Below are 26,108 nucleotides of genomic sequence, written 5' to 3' on the forward strand. Positions count from 1 at the left end.
GGAAAAGGGTTGAAACTCAAATAGTAGGCATTATTATTTTGAAAACAGCAACAAAAACCACACCACATATTGACATATTTGAAAGCCTGCCATCATTTGTGCAGGTTATACAAATAAATAGCACCTTGATACCTTTCTCTTAAAATGAAAGCAATATTACAAGTAAGAGGAGGAAATATGCTTGAAACAGTTTCCAGGCTCCTCGGATGTGATGGAAACCACTGAGCTATCCAGATACACACATGGGACGCAATCCAACATAGGGATGTTACTCAAGTAATGTGGGAGATGCAGAAGCACAGCTTCTTCCTGGACCACTGGGGTAACACCCAGGCCGTAGGGCATGGTTGCCCATGATGCAGCTTCTTCCCACATCAGCAGTGCCCTAGATTTGGGAGAGTTGAAGCTGCTGTGGCAAAGAACTATGTTATGAACTCCTCCCAGTTCCTTTATGATGCTACCCTAGAGTTCTTTGATAGCAATTGCTGCTCTGTTGTTTTCGGTTATTCGCCGTTCTGCATCTGCAGGAGGTTCCCCAAGATGGAAATGAAGCTGGCTTGTACAAAAAAAAACAGGCCAGGCCCCATCTGCAAAATACATTCAAAGCAGTATTATACCCCCTTAAACAGCCACGACTTCCTCCAAAGAATCCTGGTAGCTGTATTACTATTATTATCATTATTATTTATTAAATTTATATAACACCCTATACCCGCAGGTCTCAGGGCAGTTTACAAGATAAAATTACAATATAAAAACACAACATACACAATCAAAATATAAAGAGAAACAGCCCTCCACACACACAAAAAGTTAGAAACAATTAAAAACTATTATTATTATTATTATTATTATTATTATTATTATTATTATTATAAAAACACACAATTAAAAAGCAGTTTAAAAGAATGTAACCAGTATCTCTGCTGGGCAGCGCAGCAGCTGTCCTTTTGTAGTCTATCAGTCCTAGGCCTGGTGGAGAGAGGCAGGAGAAGGGCCCTCAGACTCAGCAGGTGTAGCAGTAGTTTGTTAAAGGTACCAAGAATTAATAATCCATCTCTTTTCTCAGATAATTTTGGGAATTGCAGCTCTCTGAAGGGAATAGGAGTCTCCTAACAACTCTCAGAACCCTTAACCAATGCTGTTTTAAATGTGGACCTAGTGCAGATCATAGTGCTGCGTTTTTCAGGAGTAGCTGTGAGCCAGCTCAGACACACTTGAAAGCTTTGACCTTCATCCCATTTTCTGTTTGTTAACTTATTGCCTGTTCACTCTTTGCTCTGAAGCAACAAAAGATAGAAACATGAGATTAAAACTGTCTTGATAAATATAAAGCCTGTATCATTTGCAAAATTATTTCAGTGCCACAATATATGAAAGGGGGTGGGGTGGGGATAAACAGAGAGAGAGAGAGAGAGAGAGAGAGAGAGAGAGAGAGATGATATGCTAGGGTTAAAAAGTTTAACTAACATACCCCAGTCATTTGCCAGTTATGAAAAAGTTGTAGAGATTAAAATAAATATTGCTTTTGACCGATGTGCCAGTACATTGGTTTACAGCACGGTGTTGTTCACTAAAGAAAAGAAAGAAAAAGAAATGTGACCTCCAACATTCAGGCTGTGCTGGGACAATTTTTAAGCACGCCTATGCCTTCCTCTTTCAAAAAGACTTGTCAGTAGTACACATGAAAAGGATATTGGGATTATAATCAATCACAAGCTGAATATGAGTCAGCTATCTGATGAGGCTGCAAAAAAGTCTAATGCGATTTAGGTATCCATTAATAAAACCGTAGAGTGGTATCCAATTATGGCTGGAATCTGTCAGAGGAAGTGGGGAGGCAATTTTTGCCAATTTTCCTTCCCCCTTGTGATTCCCTCTGTATCTGTTCCACAGTGCTGGGGGTTGCCAAGAGCAGGTTTAGGGGGTATGTAGGGCACTATAGGGAGGGGTAAACTGGAAATTGCCTTCTTCTCCGTTATGCTAATGGATTCCCTTCCATCAGCATATGGATATCACCCATAGATTTCCAGTCCTGTGAAATAATAGTCACACTTGGTTCTGTGTTACTAGGACCTCATTCAGAGTACTGGACCCTGTGCTGCACTTTCAGAAGGATACAGGCATATTGGAACTGATTATGAGGAGGGCAATGAAGATGGGCTATGGAACAGAAAACAAGGCATACAAGAGGCTTAAGGGACTGTGCATGCCTGGTCTAAAGAAGAGAGGACTGAAGGAAACCCTTTTTATTTTATTGGGTTGTCCTTGCTTTTATTTTGATTATGTATTTTGTGTTTTTATATTGTGATTTTATCCTGTGAGACCTGCAGGTATAGGGTGGTATACAAATTTAAACAACAACAACAACAACAACCACAACCATTTATTTTATTAAAATGTTGAAGTCCTGTACTCCCATTGCAGCAGCACCATGCAGGCTCACAACTTAAAATATTACAAATTTGTGAAAACAGGTATAGAAAACACATAGATCAAGGAGACAAACCCAGCAGTCAAAATGAAGCAAAATTTTTTATCTGTCACATACCAGAAAAGTCTGCTAGAATGAAATTGTCTTTAGTAAACAATGGAAAACAGTGAGGGAGCGGGGGCAGCCATACCTTGTAGGACAAGTAGTTCCATAATCAAAATGGAGCCATTGAGACCTGTCTTATGCTACCTAAAAATGCTTTCATTTTAGGTCTACAAATACTTAACAGCTCCACTAATGCAAGCACTTTGGGCTGTGCAACAGAACTTCCCCCCTTTCTTATCTCCTATTGAGCCCCCTAAATAAGTTCTGGGTCCCCCCCAACCTTCTGGAGCAGGGACACAGAGGAAGTAAATAGGGCGGTGAAGTTCTGCTGTTCAGGCAAAACTGCTTGGATAAGTGTTTAGTTGTATTCTGCCCTGGATAACGTTCTGCCACACAGACTAGGACAAAGTCTAGATTGAATGGGCCTAAGCTACAGGAGAGTAGATTTGGGTTGAACACGAGGAGAAAATTCTTGAAGGGATCAGAGTCTGACAATAGAAAAAATTAGCTAGAGAGGTGGGTCCTCTTTCTTATTGTACATAAGGCAGAAACTGGGCAGACACGTGGGGAATGTTGTAGCTCCAGATTTACTGCACTGAACTAGTGGGTTGGATCTGATAGCCCACACAACCCTTTTCTAACTCTACAATTCTGTGATGTGCTTAAAACTTCTCCATCCAATGAAGTATAAAGAGCTGCTTTGCTGCTTTCAGATGGAATGTCCCTGTGCCATAATCAATATGGGATGAAGCAATGGAGAAACCTCTTAATACATTCACAGCAGCAGGGCACAGCCTCACCGAAACAAAGTGGGTTTCAGCTGTGGGCTTGTTGCAGATACTGGCAAATTAAGCCTGTGAGTATAATTCACTCACATAAATTTTGGGCTGCGAAAGTTTCTAGGGGGCATCCAGCCCTCAACAACTGTCTGATGGGAGTGAGAAAAGGGTTGCTTGTAAAATGCTGTAAAACACAGCCAGAAGCTCAGTTCAAAGCAGGATCAATTTAATCAGAAATTTGCACAAGGCAAAACTTTTATCTTATGGCTGCAGGAAGATCCTGGCAGCCAGATCCATAAGAAAGTCATGTAATAATACATTAAAGGCAATGGGAGCAAAATTCAGACCTTGGTTTAGCGAAAAGATTCTCCATGGAATTACTGAACAGAGTGGCTTCCATATTCTGTAAGTGCACCAAGTTTAACTCCATTTGCACCAACTGCAGTCCAGAATTGTCCAAATGACTTTTGAGAAGTTAATCCCTGTCTGAAGGCATGCTGCTAGAAGGTCTAGTTTCAATGGCAGACATCTAGCTGATGATGCCCCCCCAGGCAGAAGCTGATGTCTGAACATGTGCTGCCACTACCATCACATGTGACAAAGTGTGCAGCGGAGGAGGAAAAGTCCCCGAGTCAAGAGGCTCCATTTGGTAATCCCAATCTAGAGATCTGCCACCATGCCAGGAGGCTGAGTTGAAGCTGCCACTGCTGCCTGGTAAAGCTCTCCCATCTTGTCTGCGAGGCAGGAGATGGCCTTTTGCAGATGCCCCTCCCCGGAAATGTCTATTTAGGGAAGGCTGTACCAGTAATGCTGGAGCTGCGGCGATGGATTTGTATTTGCATGCTATGAATACTAATAGGCACTCTCTGGAGGCTTCATTTTTTACAACAAATTGGCAGTGGATCCATTCTGAGTACTCAGTTAGGTTTTCCTGCAGTCTGCTATGGGGCATGAATGAGCCCCTTGAGCTTTGGCAGCTGTTTTCCTCTCAGAGCTAATGATGGGATCCTCATGTGTGTACAGGACTCTGGATCTCAGGCAATATGGGGCCATTTACTGTACTTATGACAGTACAGTACATTAAGCTTAACAGGGCTGTGTCAGCATAAATAGTGCATTCCCTTGAAACAAGACTCTGATCAACAGAAGGTACACCAGTATGAGGAAATTACCAATTAAGGGCAACATGTTGAGAATCTTCCCCAAAACTATCAAAGGATGTATAAATGTAATTAAGGGATTTTCCACGTAAATTTAGCAGTCTTCTATAAAGGTTATGTTAAAGCAATGGAGTATGATCTGATCTTGGTTATGAAAGATACAAGGCAGGAGAGATTATGGAGTTATGGATGTGACATTTAAATTCCCTGTCAGATACCATATTCCAAAACTCCCATGCTGAAAAATGGGGAAAATGGTATCTTTTGCCAAAAGTTTCAGGTACAGACAGGCCTGCTTGTTAATGCGCCACCATCATTTTCAGTACGGTCACGTGATGTCTTCTTGCTTTTATAGTGGAATGAATAGGCCAATGCTCAGTGTTTAGCTACTGGCTGAGCCAACACACTATGTGAATAATTTTGTTACTGGGTAAATCCATCACAGGTACCATAATTAGAGCTGGTGTTTTCCTGCCCATTTGCTCTTCGAGATGTCCTCGGAGCCCTGCAAGATAAATAAACAGATCCATTGATACCTTTCAACTCATTTAAGCATTCAAAAACAACATAACCAAAAAAATCCCTTTGGTATGATTCAGCACAGCTCCTTTGACATTTTATGCAGAAGTTCAGATTGCGGCTTAATGCAGGAGAGCTTTCCCCACAGTTTCATCCTAGTTTGTTGGTTGAAAAGCCAGGAACTTGGTAATATCATAATTTCCAGTACTTCTTTTCTATGATGTGCTGTACATAAAAACTGCCTCAACCACACAAATGGTACTGTGATTTAATAAATAATAAAATAAAGACAACTTGGAACCTGCAAGTTGGTTCCAAATGCAAGCTGTTTATGTAATTAATGTAGAAGTAAACAATCCTCTTTTATAGTTCTTGTCATCTGATTTTTTTATAGCACGGACAGGAGACTGAGACATGAGCTCTGGCAATAGACAAAAGCAGTCAACGAGCTTTGATGCCAACTAGCATTTATTTATGAATATTCTCCTATTTGTGTACTGTGTATTTTTAGTACTCTGCTTTTGTTCTTATTTACTGGTTTATTATAGGCTTCTTGAAATATGTTGCATTTCTATATGCTTAGGTTTATGTTGATAATACTTGTGTGCAAGTCTTTTATTATTAGGCTGGTTCTCCTATACCAATCCAGTCACGCACTGAGATCTTCTTCCGAGGCTCTTCTCTGGGTACCCTCATAATCAACAGGGGCCAAGTGCTATCACTTCAGGGGCAGGCAAATATTTTGCTAGGCTTTTAAACCCTTTTCAGCAGATTTGGGTTTTTATTCTGATTGCAGTTTTTATCTTCTGCACTATGCTGCTGTTTCATTGTTTTCAGATGGGCTGTGTATGTACGCAGAATGAGACAAATTTTGTATTTTTATTTTTCTTGTCAGATATACAAGAAATGCAGATTAGTAATGAAGGTGTGGTGTATCCAATTAATTAATAAGGGAGAGGGAGCAAATAAGGCAGTGCCATAATGCAGATTTATCTTTAACACTCACCTCCAAAGAAATAAGATGAGTTCCCAAAAAAATTCCTCCTAGATTTTTTTTACAGTGCAGACATGTGCCTGTTTAGAAGTAACCCCCCATTGTTCATTGGAATTAACTGTAAGTGCAAATAACAATGCAGCCTCAATATGAATGTTTCTTAAATGTGTAGAAATGTGAAATGTCATTTTGTGAACAGTTAACTAGGTGTTATATTGTATCGCTTCTTTTTTGTTTTGTTTAATAAACTTTTTTTTAAGAACTCAATTCAAGACTGTTTTTCAACAAATTTATTTATTTGCTGGCAAATATGACTGCCCCTCCAATGTTTCATGATGCTGAGATCCACGGGCTAATTAATAGATTTCATGAGATTTACCACAAATCCAGCTCATTCAAATAATGTATGAGGATAATTTAAGAAAATGATGGGAAAGTAATTGCAAGAAACACTCCTTTTCTTAATCAAGTTATAGTGCATCCTTTTAAGGAAAGTGGTAGTTACTAAACTATGTTGCACTTTTGTGGCTAAAAATATTTTCTATATCTGTGCAGCAGAGCACAAATCTGAAGGACACTGGTGAGGGGGGAAGATGCTAGATTTGGCTTTTAACTGGCCTCCCATTGTCAGATTCTACAATACTGCAAGTGTAGTAATGCAATGTTTCATACCATTACAAAGCTTAGCAACATAGACAGAAAATATTATCCTTTCCATACGACTTCAGAGCTGTCAACAACCCATGCCATTCAGAAACGATATGCGGCTGCTGGTGATTATTATTATTTTACTTAATAGCTTTATGAGAATAGAGCATTGTCCAAGGTCTTCTCATGCAGATATTGCATCGCTTGGAAGGGGTTAACAGATGGAAATGGTTGATGTTAGAGGTGAATATTGACTGAGCTGAACCCAAGATCAATAGTTGCCTCAGAAGTCAAAAGGACTTCATGTTCCATGTTTAAAACAACTTGGTCTATGTTTTCCAGCAATGCGCTCATTCAGGGTCAGCTAAGCACCATTGCAATGAGGCAACTGGAAATGTACACGGCAGTTACATTTGCACACACTTGTCAAGTGGATGAGAGGCAACCCATTGAGAGCACAAACTAGCAAAAGCATTGCCTTTCTCCCAGTGAAATCACTGGCACATAAGCCTGCCACTGTTTTTTGAATTTTTGTTGCTTTCAGTGGGCTATCATTGGACTGGGAGCGAAGCTGTCAACCCATGCATTATTTGCATCCATTTCTCTTCCTTGAATATGTTGAAACAAAAGTTCCACTAAATTTAATTTTTATCACTCAATTAAGCAATTGCCCAATACTAAAACCACATCAAAAAAGTAAAGTATTTTATTTCCTGACAGAATATTTGGCAAAACTACTGCAGCCTTTAGAAACTGAAACCTATGAGGATAGGAAGAAGGGGGAGGGGAGAGAAATACTTTTATGTTCTGAGATTTAAAGTGCACACTAATCACAAATTAGCTACTTAAGTGTTCCCCACTAGAAAGGAAAAAAGATACACACATATAATGTCATCCTGATGGCTTTTATGTAAGCTAATTCAGGCAGAGAGGGCCAATATGCTTTCCTGCAGATTGCTCTATTAACATTATACAATGGCTGCAGTGCAGTAAGCTGTTGCTTAAGTGCAAGTTTAAACCAAATCCATGCCTTAGATCAGAAACAAGGCTCCTGCCATTGGCAGCTATAGCAGAGAAACACAAGGACTAGTCTCTGTCCTCTGAAATGAAAGCGGAGGAGGGACATTTTCAGAAAGAGCACAATTGTAGGCCAGAGTACTAGAATTTTTTTCTTCATTTGTCCCTGCCATGCTCCTTTTGCTACCTTTCCTCTCTGTGTTTTAACCAAATACACTGTTATATCACTTAGCACAGGTCTTTAAATCCCAGAGCTAATAAAGCTCCATTGCTTCAGCTGTATGGATTTGACATGCAGCATGTGCTTTGAAGAGAAGCTTCACAGGGGATCAGGTTCCTAACAGTCAACTAAGAGTTTCATTCCCCACAGAGGTGCCCCTGGCGTGCTGAGCACTTAACCCTTCGACCAGTACCAACATGACTGTTCACAAATTATTGATGTCTCTAAATCCCTGGCAGATTGCAGACAGGTCTTGTCTCCCTTGAAGCCCAAGCATATGGCCACTAATGGGATGGATTAAGAAGAAAAAAATACATGCAAACACTCAGCCTTTGCCACATGAATGTAAAGCCACAGAAACAGGAGAAGGTGATTGAACTGGACTGAACACTGCTAAATACATGATTAGCCTCTTGTTATGGATCATTTCCATTGATCTATATCTGGTTTTGCAGCACAGTTTAATTAAAGCTGTCTGGAACAAGCCTGTCCCCTAAATGATCAGCTATGCAATGAAAACGTGAAACTTGAGGAAGCTCGAGGCCTCTAAAAAAGCATCTCTGACTTTGTGGTAAAATAACAGTAGCAGGAAAGGAAATATATTTTCTGCACAAATGAACTGTTTTGTCGCAGCATCTCAGGTTGCTGAACGTGGTTTTAAAAAGACAACAAATCTTGTTTCCTTTTAAGTTTGCTCTTAAGGTGGATTGCTTTTCACTCCCAAATAATTCTCTGGAAGCCAATAAGCTTACTTGCCACTTAATTATTTCCTGATAAAAGGGTCTAACAGTGCGTCCTAAGCATGTCTATTCAGAAGTAAGCCCCGCTGAGTGCAACAGGATTTGCTCCTAGATAAGGCTGTACAGTACAGGATTACAGCCTAAAATGGGGGGTGGGAACCAACCCGCAGAAAATGGCCCGCCAGCCCCAGGAAGCTGTATCTCCCAATCTGTTCAGGACATAAAGCACTCTGCCTGCTCTTTAGAGATCCTCCCATCACAGTGCTCAACATTGCAGTACTAGGACTGCAGATAAAGCCGTCTGTCTGCTCTTTAAGAGCAAAAGGCAGCACACAAGTCAGCCTCTCCACCCCTGGTGCTAGAAAAGCTGATTGTGTGTCCCTGTGTGTGTCCCTGTGCATGTCTGAGAAGAGAGAGGGAGTGTGTGTTGTGTACCTGTATGCCTGCTGAGAGGATCTGCTGTACATGTGGTGATTGCACATGTGCGGTGCAAGTGCACATGTGCACACACATATACACCTTAGCCACACCCAATGCTGGCATGTTGTCCTCAGAGGGGTGGCTGACTGTCAACAAGGCGCTTGGACCAAAAAGGGCTATTCAATTTTTTATTTTTACTTCTAAGTCACGTTAGAAAGACTTACACTTAAACATATTTAATATTATTGGAACTGAATGGGTTTTAGACAAGCATCTCAGGGTGGTTTCAGATTGCAGCCTGTCACTGTAGCCGTAAACAGGATATACAAAATTTACAAAAATCACATAAGCAGGCCCAACAAGCAACAGATTAACCATAAGGGAAACTGGCAAAACTACAATGGGGACAAAAATGTAAATTTCCAATTTTACCAAATACCTAGGTAAAAAACAAATGCAGATCATTCTAACGGATTAAACAACCAATGGTCCAAGCGACCGTTCTCACCCAATTTTTCACTTATGGCAGCCCAATCACTTTCCTTTTCTCTCTCACACAAGAGGGCCACACTCTGTGCCCACAGACACTCACTGTGTAGCTTTTGAGGAATTTAACACCTTTTAGCCACACCGCCCAGGCTCTTCCAGTGGAAGACCAAAGCTTTATAGACTCCACTGGCCAGAGAGTTCAATTGCTCTGCCTGCCCTCTACAACAAAGAGAAGGGAAACTAATGCTGTTATTAGGTTTGATAAATAATAATAATAGGTCACCTAACAAGGTGCCTCTCATTCTGTTTCTCCAGTCATGAACTTGGTGGCAATGGCCGGGAAGATGTCCAGCGTTTTCCATTTCCCACAATGCCCCAGAATGATGCTTCATTGGCTCTTTAGGGCACTGTGAGAAAGTGAGCAGGCAGGGTGGTTTGCCAGATGTACTCAGCGCCACCTCATAGATCCTCAATGGAGGATGGGCAGATGGGTCAAATGGGTCAACATTAATGGGTCCTGGCAGCTACTGACAACACTGTGTCCTGCTCCCAGCCCTGGCCATTTGATAGATCTGAAGCCAGAAGACAGGCTGTTGGAAGTACTTGAGAAGCTCCAGTGAACCACCCACCCTCCTGTTCAGTATTGACTGCTATTAGCCTCTTTAGAGAGCCAGTGAGAGCCAGTGTGGTGTAGTGGTTAAGAGCGGTAGTCTTGTAACCTGGGGAACCGGGTTCGCGTCTCCGCTCCTCCACATGCAGCTGCTGGGTGACCTTGGGCCAGTCACACTTCTTTGAAGTCTCTCAGCCCCACTCACCTCACAGAGTGTTTGTTGTGGGGGAGGAAGGGAAAGGAGAATGTTAGCCGCTTTGAGACTCCTTAAAGGGAGTGAAAGGCGGGATATCAAATCCAAACTCTTCTTCTTCTTCTTCTTTAGCGCATGTAAGTGGCATTCCTCTTCCTGGAAACCAGACACAATTTGGTTTCCAGGCAGACCTGAGCACAAGGGAGTCAGTTGGGGAATGTAAACTTTAGTTCCTTTCCTTCTTTGTCCGGACAGCAGGCCAGTCTTCATTGAAGGTACCCTCAGTGACCTCCCTCAGTCTCTAAGACGTGCAAGAAGAACTATCTCATGCACTTTAATAGGTCTCAGCAAAGGCCTTATCTTGCTGTCCTCTGACCCAGAATGGCTTCTTGCAGTTCAACTGCACACCTGGTTTTTGTCCCAGAATAAAATCAAGGCTCTTCTGCCTCATCCAAGTTACTAAAGGAGCAGAAATGCAGAAAAACTGGCGTCACTGTCTTTCCAATGAAATGCAGCAAGGCCAGTAAGGTCAGAGAGATCACACAAGCCAGAGAGGCCATACTCTTCTCAAAAATGAGAAAGAGAATTATTTGTTTCATTTTAAATATATTTTTCATCCTGCCTTTCCTTTTTTTTTTAAGCCTCCAGTTAAAGGCAGCAATAAATATAGATAAACTATAGGCAATAAAGCCACTTCATATTTATAAGCTTTCAGGAACAGAATGATTATTGAGTGTCAGGTAAATTCCACAGCTGGGGAACCACCACAGGAGAAACCACATATCTCTGTCTCAGAGAGTCAAGGGCAGTGGGGCACCCCGAGAAGGGCCTCAGAAGATGATATCATTTGGCCTGCAAGTCTGTAAGGGAAAAGACAGATACTATTGTCATGAGTAGGGAGAGCACTAACATTTATGGCAATTGTGCTTTCTAAGAGCTGAGTCATTTGCTGAGGAAATGAAAAATTCTTGACTTTCTTTTAAAGTTAAGTAGATGGTTACCATTTTCCCCCAGAGCCTAATAAATAAATAAAAAACCCTGTAAAGCATTTATGTTATTTTTAGAGAAGGTTCAATTATGGGCCTGTCATCGTACACAGTACATCCTTTTATCAGGCCACCATGCTAACTTCTTTTTTTTCCACAGTAAAGTTTGCTTAATGACCAGTTTAACAATAGATTTTTCACTGTAGGTGTTAATTAGAGCTTTGTGGACTCTATAGGATTTGTGCTCACTAAACCCTGTAATTCAAGACAAAAGAGGTGGGAGCACACCAGCCCCCTTTCTCTTTCCATGAAGACTTGACGGTGACTAAACCAAATCTAAGAAACAACAACCCCACCGCCACACCGCCTTCTCTTTTCTATGGATACCCAAAATCATACCACACCGCTTCAGAGCAGAAACAATGACAGCAAAGAACCCTTCTTTTCAGACTGCAGTTTCCGAACTAAAAAACCCAAGCTCTACCACCACCATAGTCATTGATACAGATGTCACAGAATGTTGCTATCTCCTCAAGATTATTGTGAGAAGTATCTCTTCTTAGTTGTTTGGTGTTTCTGGACATTAAATCAGCCTTGAGTCTCATCAAAATTATCCACATGAAACAGATTGGTCTGATATATCCACTCCTCACTTAAGAGAGCTTTCAGTTATACTTGCTGAGACAAAAGGGCTGATTCACATACTGTTGTGGAGAAAAAAAACACCTGTATATGGTGTGAGGCATATGCGGACTACATAATCCCTCAAGTGTAGAGCATAATGGATTTATATTTATATTTCACAGGATCCTTCTAGCCCACTTCAGGTAAAGAGGCAACTGTCTTGGATTCTGCTCAGCATACTTTGTATCCTTAATAAATCAGTTAATATAAATCCAATATGGTCTTTCTAAAAAGAAAAAGTTTGCAGCCAGTGCCTGAAAGACAATAGTGATAGGGAGTGGCAAAAGGACCTGGGAGAAATTCCAAAACCTGGGTGCCAACACTAAGAAGGCACTGCTGACTTCATTAAGATGGAGTCGCATGTGCTGTTATTTTGGACTTGTGTGCACATGCTCAGCACAATCAAATATGGCTAGTTGAATGAAGAATTAAGAAGCTTTTCTTGGGTGGGTGTCTAGGGGAGAGAAGAGTTCATATTCATGACACGAATCTTGCATTAACCTAGAATTCCTCTGAAAGATGTGTATAAACGATGATTAGAGGACAAAGACTAGGCTTTAACTTTTGAGATGTTGTCTGAGTCACACCCAGAAAAGACCTACTGAAATAAATGGATTTGAGTTAGTTGTTCCCATTGAATTTAATGAGTCTACTCTGAATGTAACCTACAGTGCAATTCTAACCATCCCTAGTCAGAAGAACATCCTATGGAACTGAATGGGTCTTACTCCTAGGTAAGTGGGGTCTTGGTTGAATTCAACCCTTTGACTATAAAATTACACTTACTGCCACAAAGTACACACTTCAGTGGAATGGTGTTCATGAGTGCTATACTTCGAAGACCAGTCTCTATGATTACTAAGAAAGTAACACCAGTAAAACACCACATCCATTATTCATCAAATGATTGATACAAATTCCCCTACACACTAGTTCTATGGGGCCTGAGTGATATTTGAGACTCTCAAGGGTATATGGCTACTGGCATGTAAGCTACAATTCTGAATTTTGAAGGAGTGGTATTGATGTGTTGCAAGTTGAGAAATACGGTATTATATGGATAGATATGAGTGAGCCAGAGCCAAGTTATTAACGAGATGGGGGGGGGGACCTCCCTCCTGCTATTCCCACACATTTCGTTATATAAAACGTTGACCTGACCTGTACACGCTGCTACTAATGCTTCCTTCTGCGGGTTTGCGCTTGTAATTAGTTGTGCCATGCTGGCAATGCAGATTTCCCCCCAGTGAACCTGCATATACTAAATTGTATCAGCTTGAGCAGCACATTTGGAGGAGACACAACCCTTTGCCTTTTCTTTCCTGTGACTGATTTACAACTGCTTATCGCGGTACACAATCCCAAAGCACTAGCTAGTATTGAGATCACCTGGCAGTGATTTGCAAAATCTGAGAGGTGGTAAGTAAAGCCTTCAGGTGAGAGCTGGGAACTTTGCTAGGGCAGTGTTTGGAAAGCTCTGCCTGTGCCTTCTGTAAATCAATGACTTTTCTCCAGGGCCGTCAATCTGGCACCTTTCACAAGTGTTAAATTCACTTAAATATTTCCCCCCCTTAAGAAGCTGTCATGAGACATACTGAAGCAAATATGTCCTTTAGTGGATACACATGGACTCTGTTGTAACAGTGTCTGTTAAGTGAGCTGACATCCTAGGATGATTTAAAAAATAAATAAATCCAACATTTGTTGGGTATCATCGTACTCTCTATGCCAAATAGTTTCAAAGCTGGAAATAGCCGAATGAAGATAAAAACAACAACAATGGAATGCTGACCAATATATGCTTAAAAGAAATGGAATACTGTTTGCTTTGACCATAGGTGCACAAAATCTATGCCATTTTTTGGCAAACTGCAGGTATATCATGTTGCTTGTCCTCAGCATGTGTTGTCCTCACCTTATGTTGTCTAGAGATTCCAAGCGGAATGATGCTAGCATAATCTCTGACTTCCTCTAGAGAAGAGAATGATTCCGAGTGACATTGTACATGTGTGCCTGAATTTATCCTCTTTGTCCCCAAAGATTTGACAACTTCATGTTCATAACTCTTTAAGCTTAGAATTTTTTTTATCTGGTGTGTGGACACCAATATATTGGGGTGATAAAGAGTGTGAGCTTCACATCATGAAATTCTTGGTTTAAAACAATTTCGGCTACAAACTCATTGGATGGGCTTAAATAAGATACTCTCTCTATCCCCTTTATGCTCCCATCTGCAATATGAGAAAATAAGAATACTTTAAGACTTTCCATGGTGCTTTCAATGATTGCCAAAGTGCTTTGAATATCCAAGAAAACACAACTGTGTATAAATGCTAATTTCATTAGCTCATTATTCCATATACTATAGATCCATTTTACAGAAGGGAAGTAGAATTATTTGCTTAGGGCCACTGAGGACCCTAAACAGAGATGAAATTAATTGTCTCTTTACATTTATTCTGCACCTCTGGAGTGTGGGCTTATAAAGAATGGGGATCACAGCAGGCATGGGTGGCAGCGGCTGCGATTTAACCTTTTGTTTCCCTGCTACATTCCTGAGGAAAATGCCTCTTCCACAGCAAATAACAGCTTCAAAAGATTACACTAAGGGAAGAAAGAGTTAAATTCCCATCCACACCTGCTGTGATCCTAATCATTATAAGCCCCTCTTTGGGCCTGAGTTCAAGGCTAAGCTGGGATCTAAAGCTAAACCATACCTAAAGGCATACTTCTTTCCAGCCTCTATTGTTGAGAACAATAAAGAATTATGTTGGAAAAGCTACTGAGAACAATGTTAGAAGCAATGGGTCTTACCAGTTATTTGCATTTCGTGTTCTTGATTGTGTCAATACATTACAGTAAGGTTAAATGTAGGACTGCAGCCATAAAGTCGTAGGATTAAGTCTTCCCCAAGACTGTAAACCACATGCAGTGACCAAAGCACCAACCACCACACTGAACATGCTAAATATGATTCATTCATTGTAGATCATTTCTATTGATCCAGCTTTGACTTCTCAGAACAGTTTAATCACAGCTGCCTGGAAGAGGGTAATGGATGGCTTAGGGGATTGGTTACGGGATACACAGCAAGCCATTCTCAGGTCACAGGTTCAATCCCACAACTAGTTTGGCAATTACCAGAAGTCGTTATTACTGTATCTGGTGACTTATGTGAAATAAACTAGTGGAATTTCATTTGAGTCACTCTCGAGAAAAAATAGGCACTTGCACACCCTTCCTAAACATCATAATCAATACCAAGGGTGTGCAAATCAGAATGTTCCTTGAGCCATTTTTTTTTTTTTTAGGACAGTGAGTGGCAGTGACTCCATCAAATTTATTTTGCTAATAAATTTGCAACCATACAAATGCAAGCGTACTAATTTGCTTAGGGCAACCTCTCAGAGGTTTGGCATCTATGACACACAACGTGCATATGAATCAGTAATGATTCAGCACCATGCTACTTTACTTTGTGTTTACTATGGAGAACAGCACTTTGATTTCTGAAGCCTTAAGCCACATCCGCAAAGAAGGCTATAAGCAGAAGTTGGCTCTAGCTGATATTGGGTTTATTAAATGAAGGGCGCTGAGAACGGAAACTGATGTGACGTTCTAATCACTTTTGAGAAACATGAAGGGCTAGTGATGGAGAGGTGACCTTTATCTCAGCAAGGAAGATATCCCCATAAAAAAGAAGGCCAAGTTGTGAGGCACAGTGAAACACTGTTGTGATTTATTCTTGTACCTGTTTCATGGAGGGAGGGGGAACCCTACTGTGACCCATGGCCACAGCATCCAGTTTTAATAATCTTACAGTACTGCTAGAGGGAAATAAAACATCCAATAAGAGGTGTCAGTTGCAAAATGAAGCAAGATGCCCACTCTCTAAACCAATCTGTGGTCATCACTGGTACTATATTTGCCATAGGCCCTAACTTGTCAGTGAATATCAGGCCCCCATCATTAAAGTACATGTCAGTGAAGAGGACAGGGTCTAATGGAGGTTCAAAAATCTTTCCCAGTAACGTCGTGAATTCCAGTGATCCAATAATGAGAACAGTTATTTTAAATAAAAACTAGATTAAAAAATAAATAAATGTTTTAAAGCTACTATGATAGTGTTATGGGGGAACAGAGATCGCCCAGATCCCAGGGTGCCAGATTAACTCCTCTAGATTTTTGGGTGCTGGGATTTAATCAGAGTGCTGATAATTAAGGTGAGTTGACAGGCTGAGCTTGTTTTTCTGCCAGATAGAGAGGCAAAGGGAGTTGATGGCCCACAGCAAAAGTCACTAACAAGACAAAAGACCCTACCGGGTAACCAAAAGGGAGGCTGCCAGGCCAGGCCCAACGTGGGTGTGATGTGACACAGAAAAAAGTTGTCCTTTTATACAGAGGTTTCTGACAAGTGTTCTGGGAACGGGGACGAAAAATTGGCAGAACTCCATGTGCACTGGCTGGTAGAGACCGGGGGCCATGGCTGGCTGCTTTCGACTCAAGCTTGCTGAAGCTATGACAGGAGCAATGAGATACATTATTCAGGTGTAATGTTCTGCACCCTCTCCATTTAAGGTTTCAGCTGTAAATAGGTGTGAATAAACCATATTTCCTAAGACACTGCAGACTCCTATGTTCCTTGATTTTGCAACGGAAACACAACTCTGGGCGGGCGTCTGGAACCGCTGGAACCTTAGTACTGCTCGGCAGAGGTTGAGGGTGGTGTGTAACAATAGAAACAGATCCTCATTTTTTAAAATGTACACTAGTACATGGAAGGGGGTGAGAAAAACCCTCCAGTGGGGTGGAAGGCTTGATAGATTACTTCGCCAGAGCACAGTAACACCAATTTTATATCAGCATGCTTTTGTACTTAAGCAAATCATTTACTTGCTTAAAATATTGGATCCCATCCTCTTTGAAACTAGGGCAAAACTTCCAACAACAAAATAGTAACAATATGGATGTCAACAACAATCCATTAAGAATAAGACCAGAATACCAAAACTTGGTTCTGCCATATGATTCTCTCTGGTCTCTAGGGTCTCTCTGTTGTGTTTTTATATATTATGTTGGAAGCCACCCAGAGTGGCTGGGGCAACCCATTCGTATTGGCTTGGTACAAAAAACAAATAATAATAATAATAACAACAACAATAATAATAACAATAACAATACCAATACGGTGGTACCTCGGGTTAAGTACTTAATTCGTTCCAGAGGTCCATTCTTAACCTGAAACTGTTCTTAACCTGAAGCACCACTTTAGCTAATGGGGCCTCCCGCTGCCACTGTGCCGCCAGAGCACAATTTCTGTTCTCATCCTGAAGCAAAGTTCTTAACCCGAGGCAATATTTCTGGGTTAGCGGAGTCTGTAACCTGAAGCGTATGTAAACTGAAGCATATGTAACCCGAGGTACCACTGTAATAATAATAATAATAATAATAATAATAATGACAAAGTATTGTGCAGTGACTCATGGGGATTCCACACTGTGGCTTAATCTAGCAAAGAGACATTCAGATAACGCAAGCAGGTTGTGGGCAACATTTTCTTCTTTTAACATTAAGGTAAAGGTAAAGGTAAAGGTACCGCTTCTGACCAAACTGCGGGAGACAGAAGTGCCTGGCGTGCTGTGGTCCATGGGGTCACGAAGAGTCGGACACGACTAAACAACAACAAAAGGTACCACTGCCCGTACGGGCCAGTCGTGTCCGACTCTAGGGTTGTGCGCCCATCTCACTTTAGAGGCCGGGGGCCAGCGCTGTCCGGAGACACTTCCGGGTCACGTGGCCAGCGTGACGAAGCTGCTTTGGCGAGCCAGCAGCAGCGCAGCACACGGAAACGTTGTTTACCTTCCCGCTATAAAGCGGTACCTATTTATCTATTTGCACTTAGGGGTGCTTTCGAACTCCTAGGTGGGCAGGAGCTAGAACCGAAAGACGGGAGCTCACCCCGCCGCGGGGATTCGAACCGCCGACCATACGATCGGCAAGTCCTAGGCGCTGAGGTTTTACCCACAGCGCCACCCGCGTCTTTTAACATTAGATATCTGGATAAAATGGAGGAGTATGGACTGGCATTTTGATGTACGGTAAATAATGTCATGTGGATGCCGCAAAAAATATGCCTGCATGAGTAGCACCATTCCCACAATTAACACCTGTTTGGAAGTGCCCCAAGAGTGTAACATAATAATTTGATTCAGTGCTGCTTATTTGTTCAGCATTTTATGAATTGGTGATGTTCTAATGCCCTTATGATATGAATTGTCTTATGGTTTGGCAACTCAGAAATATTCTTTTAAATAAATCAATAAAAAATAAAACTACACATACGTTCACCAGTTCAAAGCTCACCTGACCACAAGCTCATCAATACATAAAGGTCTTTAATTGTTTTTATATATGAACTTGCTTTATATATGCTCTTATTGTATTGTAAAAGTGCTTTGAGAAGCAATTCATAAATGAAATAAACAACAGCAGCAGCACAATTCTAAACATTCTAACTGAGAAACAAGTTTCACTAGATTTAACAGCATTCACTACCTTCGCAAGTGTGTTTAATGCTGCAATCCCATGCCAGAATACTTGGGAATAAAGGTAAAGGTAAAGGTCCAGTCGTGGCCAACTCTGCTGTTGTGGCGCTCATCTCACTTTATTGGCCGAGGGAGCCGGCGTATAGCTTCCGGGTCATGTGGCCAGCATGGCTAAGCCGCTTCTGGCGAACCAGAGCAGCACACGGAAACGCCGTTCACCTTCCCGCCAGAGTGATACCTATTTATCTACTTGCACTTTGTGCTTTCGAACTGCTAGGTTGGCAGTAGCAGGGACCGAGCAACGGGAGCTTACCCCATCATGGGGATTTGAACCACTGACCTTCTCATCGGCAAGTCCTAGGCTCTGTGGTTTAACCCACAGCGCCACCCGCGTCCCCATACTTGGGAATAACCTTCACTAATTTATCACCAAGCAGCCATGTATAGCACTGAGCCCACAACAACCCTGTAAGGTAGATGAAGCTGGGAGGCAGTTTGGCCCAAGGTCATCCCATTAGCTTCATGACTGAGTGGGAATTTGAACCCTGGAATTTGAACCACTGGCTCTCATAATGCTGCAATCCTAAGCACACTTAACAGAGAGTAAAGCCCTTTGATCTCAACAGCTTACTCCCAAGTGCCATTAGCATCTTGTCTAAGTTCACTACCTGTCAACCTTCAGTGACGCCATTTCCCTAACCCTCACATATGCAATACTGGGATAATAGTCCAGGCTTCACCATACAGGGTTGTTGTAAAGGTTCCCGAGATAATGTGCACAGTGCAATTTGAACATCTGAAATGTGTTAGAGAAACACATTATTGTAAACAGTAAAATATACCCCTCTACACTTTGGTATTTTATTGTATAAGAAAAGGAGGCAGAGGAAAAAATATAGAAAAGAAAATCATTTTACTATATAATATGGACATCCAAGTTTACTTATTTTGTGGGATAAACCAATCTTTATAATGGTTATTTAAAGTTTTAGCAACTAATTTAGGTAAATGTTGTATTTTCGAACAATCCATAGCTCTGTATCGTGATTCCAAGTTATTGCTTTCTACTTCTAGCATGAGCTATAAAGCAAAATATTAAAGCAGTAAACTTTTTTCCCTTGGAAATACAGTGCATAGTTATTTATTCGCCTATACTCCATTTCTCTCCAGGGAAATCTGGAAGTTTTAAATCCATTGATCCCCCACACTTTCAGTATTTGCCTTCTTCTTGGCCTCTGAGATAGTTTCTGTTTGCCAGTCAAATTCTAGAGATTTGTTTGCAAATTATAAATCCTATTGTGGTTTCATCTTTAACCAGTGACCAGTATTTTATTTAAAGGTACCCCTCTCATAAAATGTTTTATTCTGAAGGCACGGTAAAGATTTACAATATGCTAAACCGGGCAAAAACTCTCTAGTAATCAGCAACAATACATTTTACACTCTATCATAATAATTTTTTCTGCCTCCATGTCGATAAAACTTTCCCTCCTTTTTACAATGGTTTACAACTTAAATAATTTAATACAACAGTTGTTATATTTTTATTGCAGGCTTATAAAACTTGTGCTATAAGTCTCTCCTATGCAATATATTAACCAAAAAATGACAGAGTAGACGGGTAGCTACTGATTACTAAACCTATAATTCAGGCTTGAAGTTCTGAAGACGTTATAAATGGCTTTTACTTCACTTGCACACTCTAGATGTGTCTTTCAAATGAACTGCCTGCCTCTTGGCATTCAATCTTTCTGCATCCATTACTTCCTTGTGTATATATTATAAACAAAAAAGGCGTTCACATTTCAGACGACACACATTGTAGCACAATAAACTGCTTCTAGTCAACGAGAATAAAGGATTGGTCAGGGAATCACAGGCACAATCTAATGGGAAACTGTCTTGGAGCAGGGCTTATTAAAACACATGGAAGCTGCTCTGGGGCAAATAGTTCATGCAAATCTTATTCACGCCCACAGCCAGCACCTGCAGGTGGGCAGCCTCTCCATATGCTCCTTAAGACAGCGGTTCTCAACCTGTGGGTCCCCAGATGTTGTTGGACTACAACTCCCATCATCCCTGAACTCTGGCCTTGCTAGCTAGGGGTGATGGGAGTTGTAGTTCAACAACATCTGGGGACCCACAGGTTGAGAAAGGCTGCCTTAGGATGTGAAATGCACCTCTATCGCTTGAAATGGCAAGACACCTGTCTTAACTGATGACATGGAGGTGCTTGGCCTCTCAAGACAAGCCTACAATCTATCTGGGGGAAAAGCTCTGTTGTGTTTTCAAGAAAGCACACGTAGGACTGCGCTGCATGGCATCAGTGTGTAATTTGGTTGATGATCGCAAAAAGCTTCATGGACTCATTATCTCTTGAGACTCCCCCCCCCCAGTATGGTAAGTAGGGTGGGTGGGTGTTTAAGCACTGATGAAAAGTAAACCTTTCCTCGCACTCTTTAAAATTCATTTTCACAGGTGTACTGGGAATTCTTTCTCTTTTTTTGCTTCTAATTGTAAGATGAGGACACCTCAACGAGAAGGGATAGGAAACCAATGGCATTGTAGATGTTGTTTGACTCTAGCTCCCATCAGCCTTTGCCAGCACAGCCAATGATCAGGGATGATGGGAGTTGTGGTTCAGCAACACCTGGAGGGCCACAGCTTCCTCCTTCCTGTTCCAGATGGTATGTTAAACTCTTAAGGCTAGGCTTAGTCCAACATTCTTCTTCACCTATGACCTTAAAATTTATCTCCCTGCCACAAACCTATGATTGGGTCTACTTAAGCCAGGAATCAGCAAACTTTTTCAGCAGGGGGCCGGTGCACTGTCCCTCAGACCTTGTGGGGGGCCAGGCTATATTTTGGGGAGGGGGGAATGAACAAATTCCTATGCCCCACAAATAACCCAGAGATGCATTTTAAATAAAAGGACACATTCTACTCATGTAAAAACACACAGATTCCTGGATCGTCCATGGGATTTAGAAGGGAATTGGGCCAGATCCGGCCCCCGCGCCTTAGGTTGCCTACCCATGACTTAAGTCAAGTGGCCAAGTCCTTTGTGTGTATCCCAGGGTCAGGTTGCCTGCTATATTTTTGTCTATGTTAGAAATATTGAGAGACGTTAGATGGCAACACCTACTGCAGAAATGGCAACATGCTGCCCTCGTTTAGTAAACATATCTCTTAACAGCTTAATAAAAACCATGATCCTTACATAGCCTTTCTATCAAACTTTCCAGGAAAAAAAATGAGAATACTAAATGCACCAGGATAGGGAAAGGATATGCTCCATTTGCTCTGCAATGATAATCTTTTACAAAAGAGGATTTTTATTATTAATTCTTCGCCTTCTGGGGATATTATAATTTCTAGAATGTAGAAAATGCCTTAAGCACAAGCAATTTGCTGAGCTAGACTGAATTTCAAAATGTTTCAAATGAGCTGATAAACAACTGCATAATTAGCCATTATTAGATCAAGACCGCACAATACATATATCCAACTGAGACAGCCAATGGATAGGGAAATTGGGGATATTGTTTTAAAAAACTAAAAGCCAGTGTTCTAGTTCCACTTCTTACATTTTCTTTAGAAATGCAGATTATTCTATCAACTAAACCCTTGGGGTCTTAATCATTAAACACATACTTCTTGTATGAATAATGAGCAGTTTATGGGCTGAATATAACCCATACACTAAAGTGATTAGATTGCAAGCCTTCTCTCTCCTCCCTCTCTCACACAGCACAACACAGTCTCACTGCAAGGGCTGCATGCAAACATTTCTCTCTCTCATTATATCCAATGTTCCTTCTACCTTTTGACCTAGTGACCTAGATTCAATTACAATGTCCTTAAATTCTAAGGCCTGTTGCTGTGATAACTGGCTTTACATAAAAACAGGATGATTTCCTTTTGAGAAGGAAGAGTAAAACAAATTAAAATGCAGGGCTGTTTTTTTTTAAAAAAATACTGCTTCAGACATTTGGGGCTTTATATATCATGGCTGCATTTCTGTGTAAGAACACCCCCCCCCCTCTCTCTCTCTCTCACACACACACACACAGATAGACACCAATGCCACAGGGTTATGGATCACAACCTTTTAAAGTAAAATGGAAATTGGAGCCAATTGTGTGATTGTTTTCTTTGCTAACTTTAGAACACTGCTCAGACATGGCAGGACCTGAATGTATTGTTGCAATGATGATCTCATTATAAGGCACTTGGGACGTTTAAGTGTATTAGTATTTTTGTAGCTTGACATGTGGAACTTTTTCAAAAACAGTTATCTACCATTCTGCAAAATTCTCCCCAAAGACACACTTAGCTGCATCAATGGGATTCAGTTTTAAATTCACCTGGTGGGCTTACAAACGATGGTATAGTTTTTGTGGCAGGAAAAAAATGCCTTTTAATTAAGGTTGCATTACCCCAGGACCACAAACCCACAAAATTGTGTGATGATTTTGCAAACAGAGCACATTTCACATTACCCCTGTCCTTGGCAATTGCCAAAAAAGATGGAGAAAGGTATAAGGTAGGAATCAACTTGCTTGTCCCTCCACTAAGTTTTGAAAGACAAAGTGGGGTGAGCTCACATGACATAACTCTTGCTGTACGAGTTTGCCATGTGAGCTCCATCTGAGAAGATGCACCTGATTCCACCCATGAAAGTGGTACCCCGCGACGTGATTGTGTGCTCCCCTTTTGCCTCCAGCTCCACCGCTTCCTGTTCAGCCCTTGGATGTTTAAGTGCCCCACTGCTGGACGAGTCTCTGTGCTCTGCCAGAAGTGTGGAGAAGAGCCAGTAGATCTGCTTCTCTCTGTCTCTGACATCTAGAGAAACAAGGGGAGGACCTCCATCCTTCATCGCTGGGTGCCAGCCTCCCAGTTCCCCACCTGCTCTTCCTCCTTCCTCTTCCTGGTCCATCTCCAATGTAGACACCACTGATTTGTATGAGACTTTTTTTCCCCACGTTAAAATACTTAGTATTGCCACCACCTATAATTTAGCTCTCAGCACTACTGAATATTGTGACATGAAAAGTTTTGTCAACAGTTATAAACAGAACTACAGTGCTGATAGACTAGCATCTCAGTCAGTCACTTAAGAACCTAATCAGATTAAGTCATATAAAGGTGTATAAAGAAAAGCTTATTATTATTTCTTTAAGTTGAATAGGGCAATTTCCCAATCAGAGTAGAAGGATGGGACAGAGATCAGGAGCTATCTTGTTATCCCAGTTAGATTCACCTCCCCTAATGTCTGAGACCTACTGCTGTGTTAACTCAGAAGACGGTGGCAGCTAGTGAGTCATCAGATTATTTTAGGGTAGGTGTAGTCTAAATTGTAAAGTTGAGACACCTAGAAACATGTCAGTTTAAGGAAGAGAGTACAGTGGTACCTCAGGTTAAGTACTTAATTCGTTCCGGAGGTCCATACTTGAAACTGTTCTTAACCTGAAACACCACTTTAGCTAATGGGGCCTCCTGCTGCCGCTGTGCCGCTGGAGCACGATTTCTGTTCTCATCCTGAAGCAAAGTTCTTAACCTGAAGCACTATTTCTGGGTTAGCGGAGTCTGTAACCTGAAGCGTATGTAACCTGAAGTGTATGTAACCTGAGGTACCACTGTAAGGAGACTTGGTGGCCCAGTTTGCACATAATGCTAAGCCAAACAATGGCTTAGATTCAGGTAGTGTGGCAGCAGCAGGACCAGCAGAATACTGTCCTGAACTGTAGCAGATCTTTCAAGAATCCCAGGCTCAAATCTCTTTGCTTGTAGCCATCCTAGGGGGCAAATTTTGATCAAACCTCTGGGACAGGGCAGCTACGGCATTACATATGTTGTGAGACACTTAATTCTCAGCAGCTCCAGCAGATCTGGTCAATGCTCAGGGAATGAGAGTTGTAGTCCAGCAACATCTGGGAGAGCTGCAGGTTCCCCATCTCTGTTTTAACGGATTAATCATGTTGATGAATGGATTAAAACTTACAGCCTTATTGAACAGGGTTTTCTTCCCTTGAGAATAATACATGTTAAAAAGAAGGGGGGGAGGGGAAACCCTATACATTAAAGCAATATCATTACCCATCACCTGTTGCCTGAAATAGTTAAAATCACGGTGCAGAACACTGCTACATTATAACAGACACTGCTTCAGTTATAATAATACCATCTGGCGGCCAATTAGTCCCTAATACAATTTTATTCTTCATGGAATTTTGTAAGTAAAACGTAAAACAGTCAAAATAGTTAATTGGCCTACTGGGGGGAAAAGCTGCATGGCTGATCTCTTTAAGTCGGGCGAAAAATGGCTCTGGTGAAAGAACTGTAAAAAAAATATTCATAGAGAGATTTATTTTTTTTAAATCCAATGTGAGTTTAAATATTTATCTTGCATGTAAAATGCAAAAGGCTAAAATGTGAATGCTTCCCAGTCCTAACCTCTCAGCAAGTTTTAGGCATATCTAATTCTCTGGACAGTTGATGTTATTTATGACAAAAGTGCAATTTGATTGTGGTTTCACTCTGTTTATAGTTTAATACCCCCCTCTTTACATCAAGCAATCAAGTATCAGCAGTGTTATCTCAATTACTCTGAATAACAAGCAGCTGTAACTCTAAGGTTCAAGTTCTGTCTGCTTGGTGTCAATCATTTTAATAAACTAACAAAATGAAGGACAAAAACCTATTAAAGAAGCATTTTGAATAAATGCCCTTGAGCACAATCCAGGTCAAGTCACACCTCTGAAAATCCCATTGAAACCAACTCTTTCTTCCTATGAAATCAACAGGACATAAGGGTGATCAACTCAGGCTAGATAGTGTTTCTTACTAGGATAGAGCTAAGGCCTGGTTCATGTGATGCAGCCACATGCTAAGGAGTCCTATGGCACATGATGCTGTTGTATTCACAGAGTTACAACACTCACAATCTCACCCTCCTATTAAAAACTTACAATACAACAACAACAATAATAAAGGCACTTTCATTAAAAGTGGTCAATTCTGAGAAGCTTGTTGGAACAAGAAAGTCTTCACCTGCCAGTGGAAAGACGACAGGAAGGGAGCCAGTTTAACTTCTCTAGGGAGGGAGTTCCAAAGTCCGGGAGCAGCCACCGAGAAAACTATAGCAGCCAGGCTATTCCTGTCCAATAATGGCCTTAGCTGGCAAGTCACCTGAAAGTGATGAAAGGCATTCCAAGTCATGGATTGCCCCTGGGACTCTACTGACATAGATGGTTCCATGAGTACGCTTGGACTACCAACCTACTCATATTTCCAATTTCTGTACAAAGGAACCACCCACTCACAAACCCTCTGTCTTGTCAGAATTTAGATTCAGCTTATTGGCCCTCAGCCCTCAGCCACCAGTGATATAGTGAGTAATCTTTGCCAAACCATTTTTACTTTCCAGTTGTACATAACTGTTTCAATCACTATGCATATATTAAATGTTCATTTGAGCAACTTTGTAATGGAATGAGCTTCCACTCCCCCCCCCCCAATTTTCCTGGAAGTAAGCTCTGAGACTTTCTTCTGAGTAGAACTGT

General features: G+C 41.3%; 1 protein-coding gene across 4 annotated transcripts in view; it reads right to left on the reverse strand.

Annotated features, from left to right (window-relative positions):
* Positions 1-2,371: 2,371 nt before the first annotated feature.
* Positions 2,372-26,108, reverse strand: part of DPH6 (diphthamine biosynthesis 6) — a 228,915-nt gene continuing 205,178 nt past the window's right edge. For all 4 annotated transcript variants that reach the window (XM_079954618.1, XM_079954619.1, XM_079954617.1 and 1 more), the window contains one exon: positions 2,372-4,983. In XM_079954618.1, the coding sequence (XP_079810744.1) occupies positions 4,865-4,983 (119 nt within the window). In that variant the 3' untranslated portion in view covers positions 2,372-4,864. The remainder of the gene's footprint in view (positions 4,984-26,108) is intronic.

The sequence above is a fragment of the Podarcis cretensis genome (genome assembly GCF_951804945.1).
Source record: "Podarcis cretensis genome assembly, chromosome: 1".
NCBI lineage: Eukaryota > Metazoa > Chordata > Lepidosauria > Squamata > Lacertidae > Podarcis > Podarcis cretensis.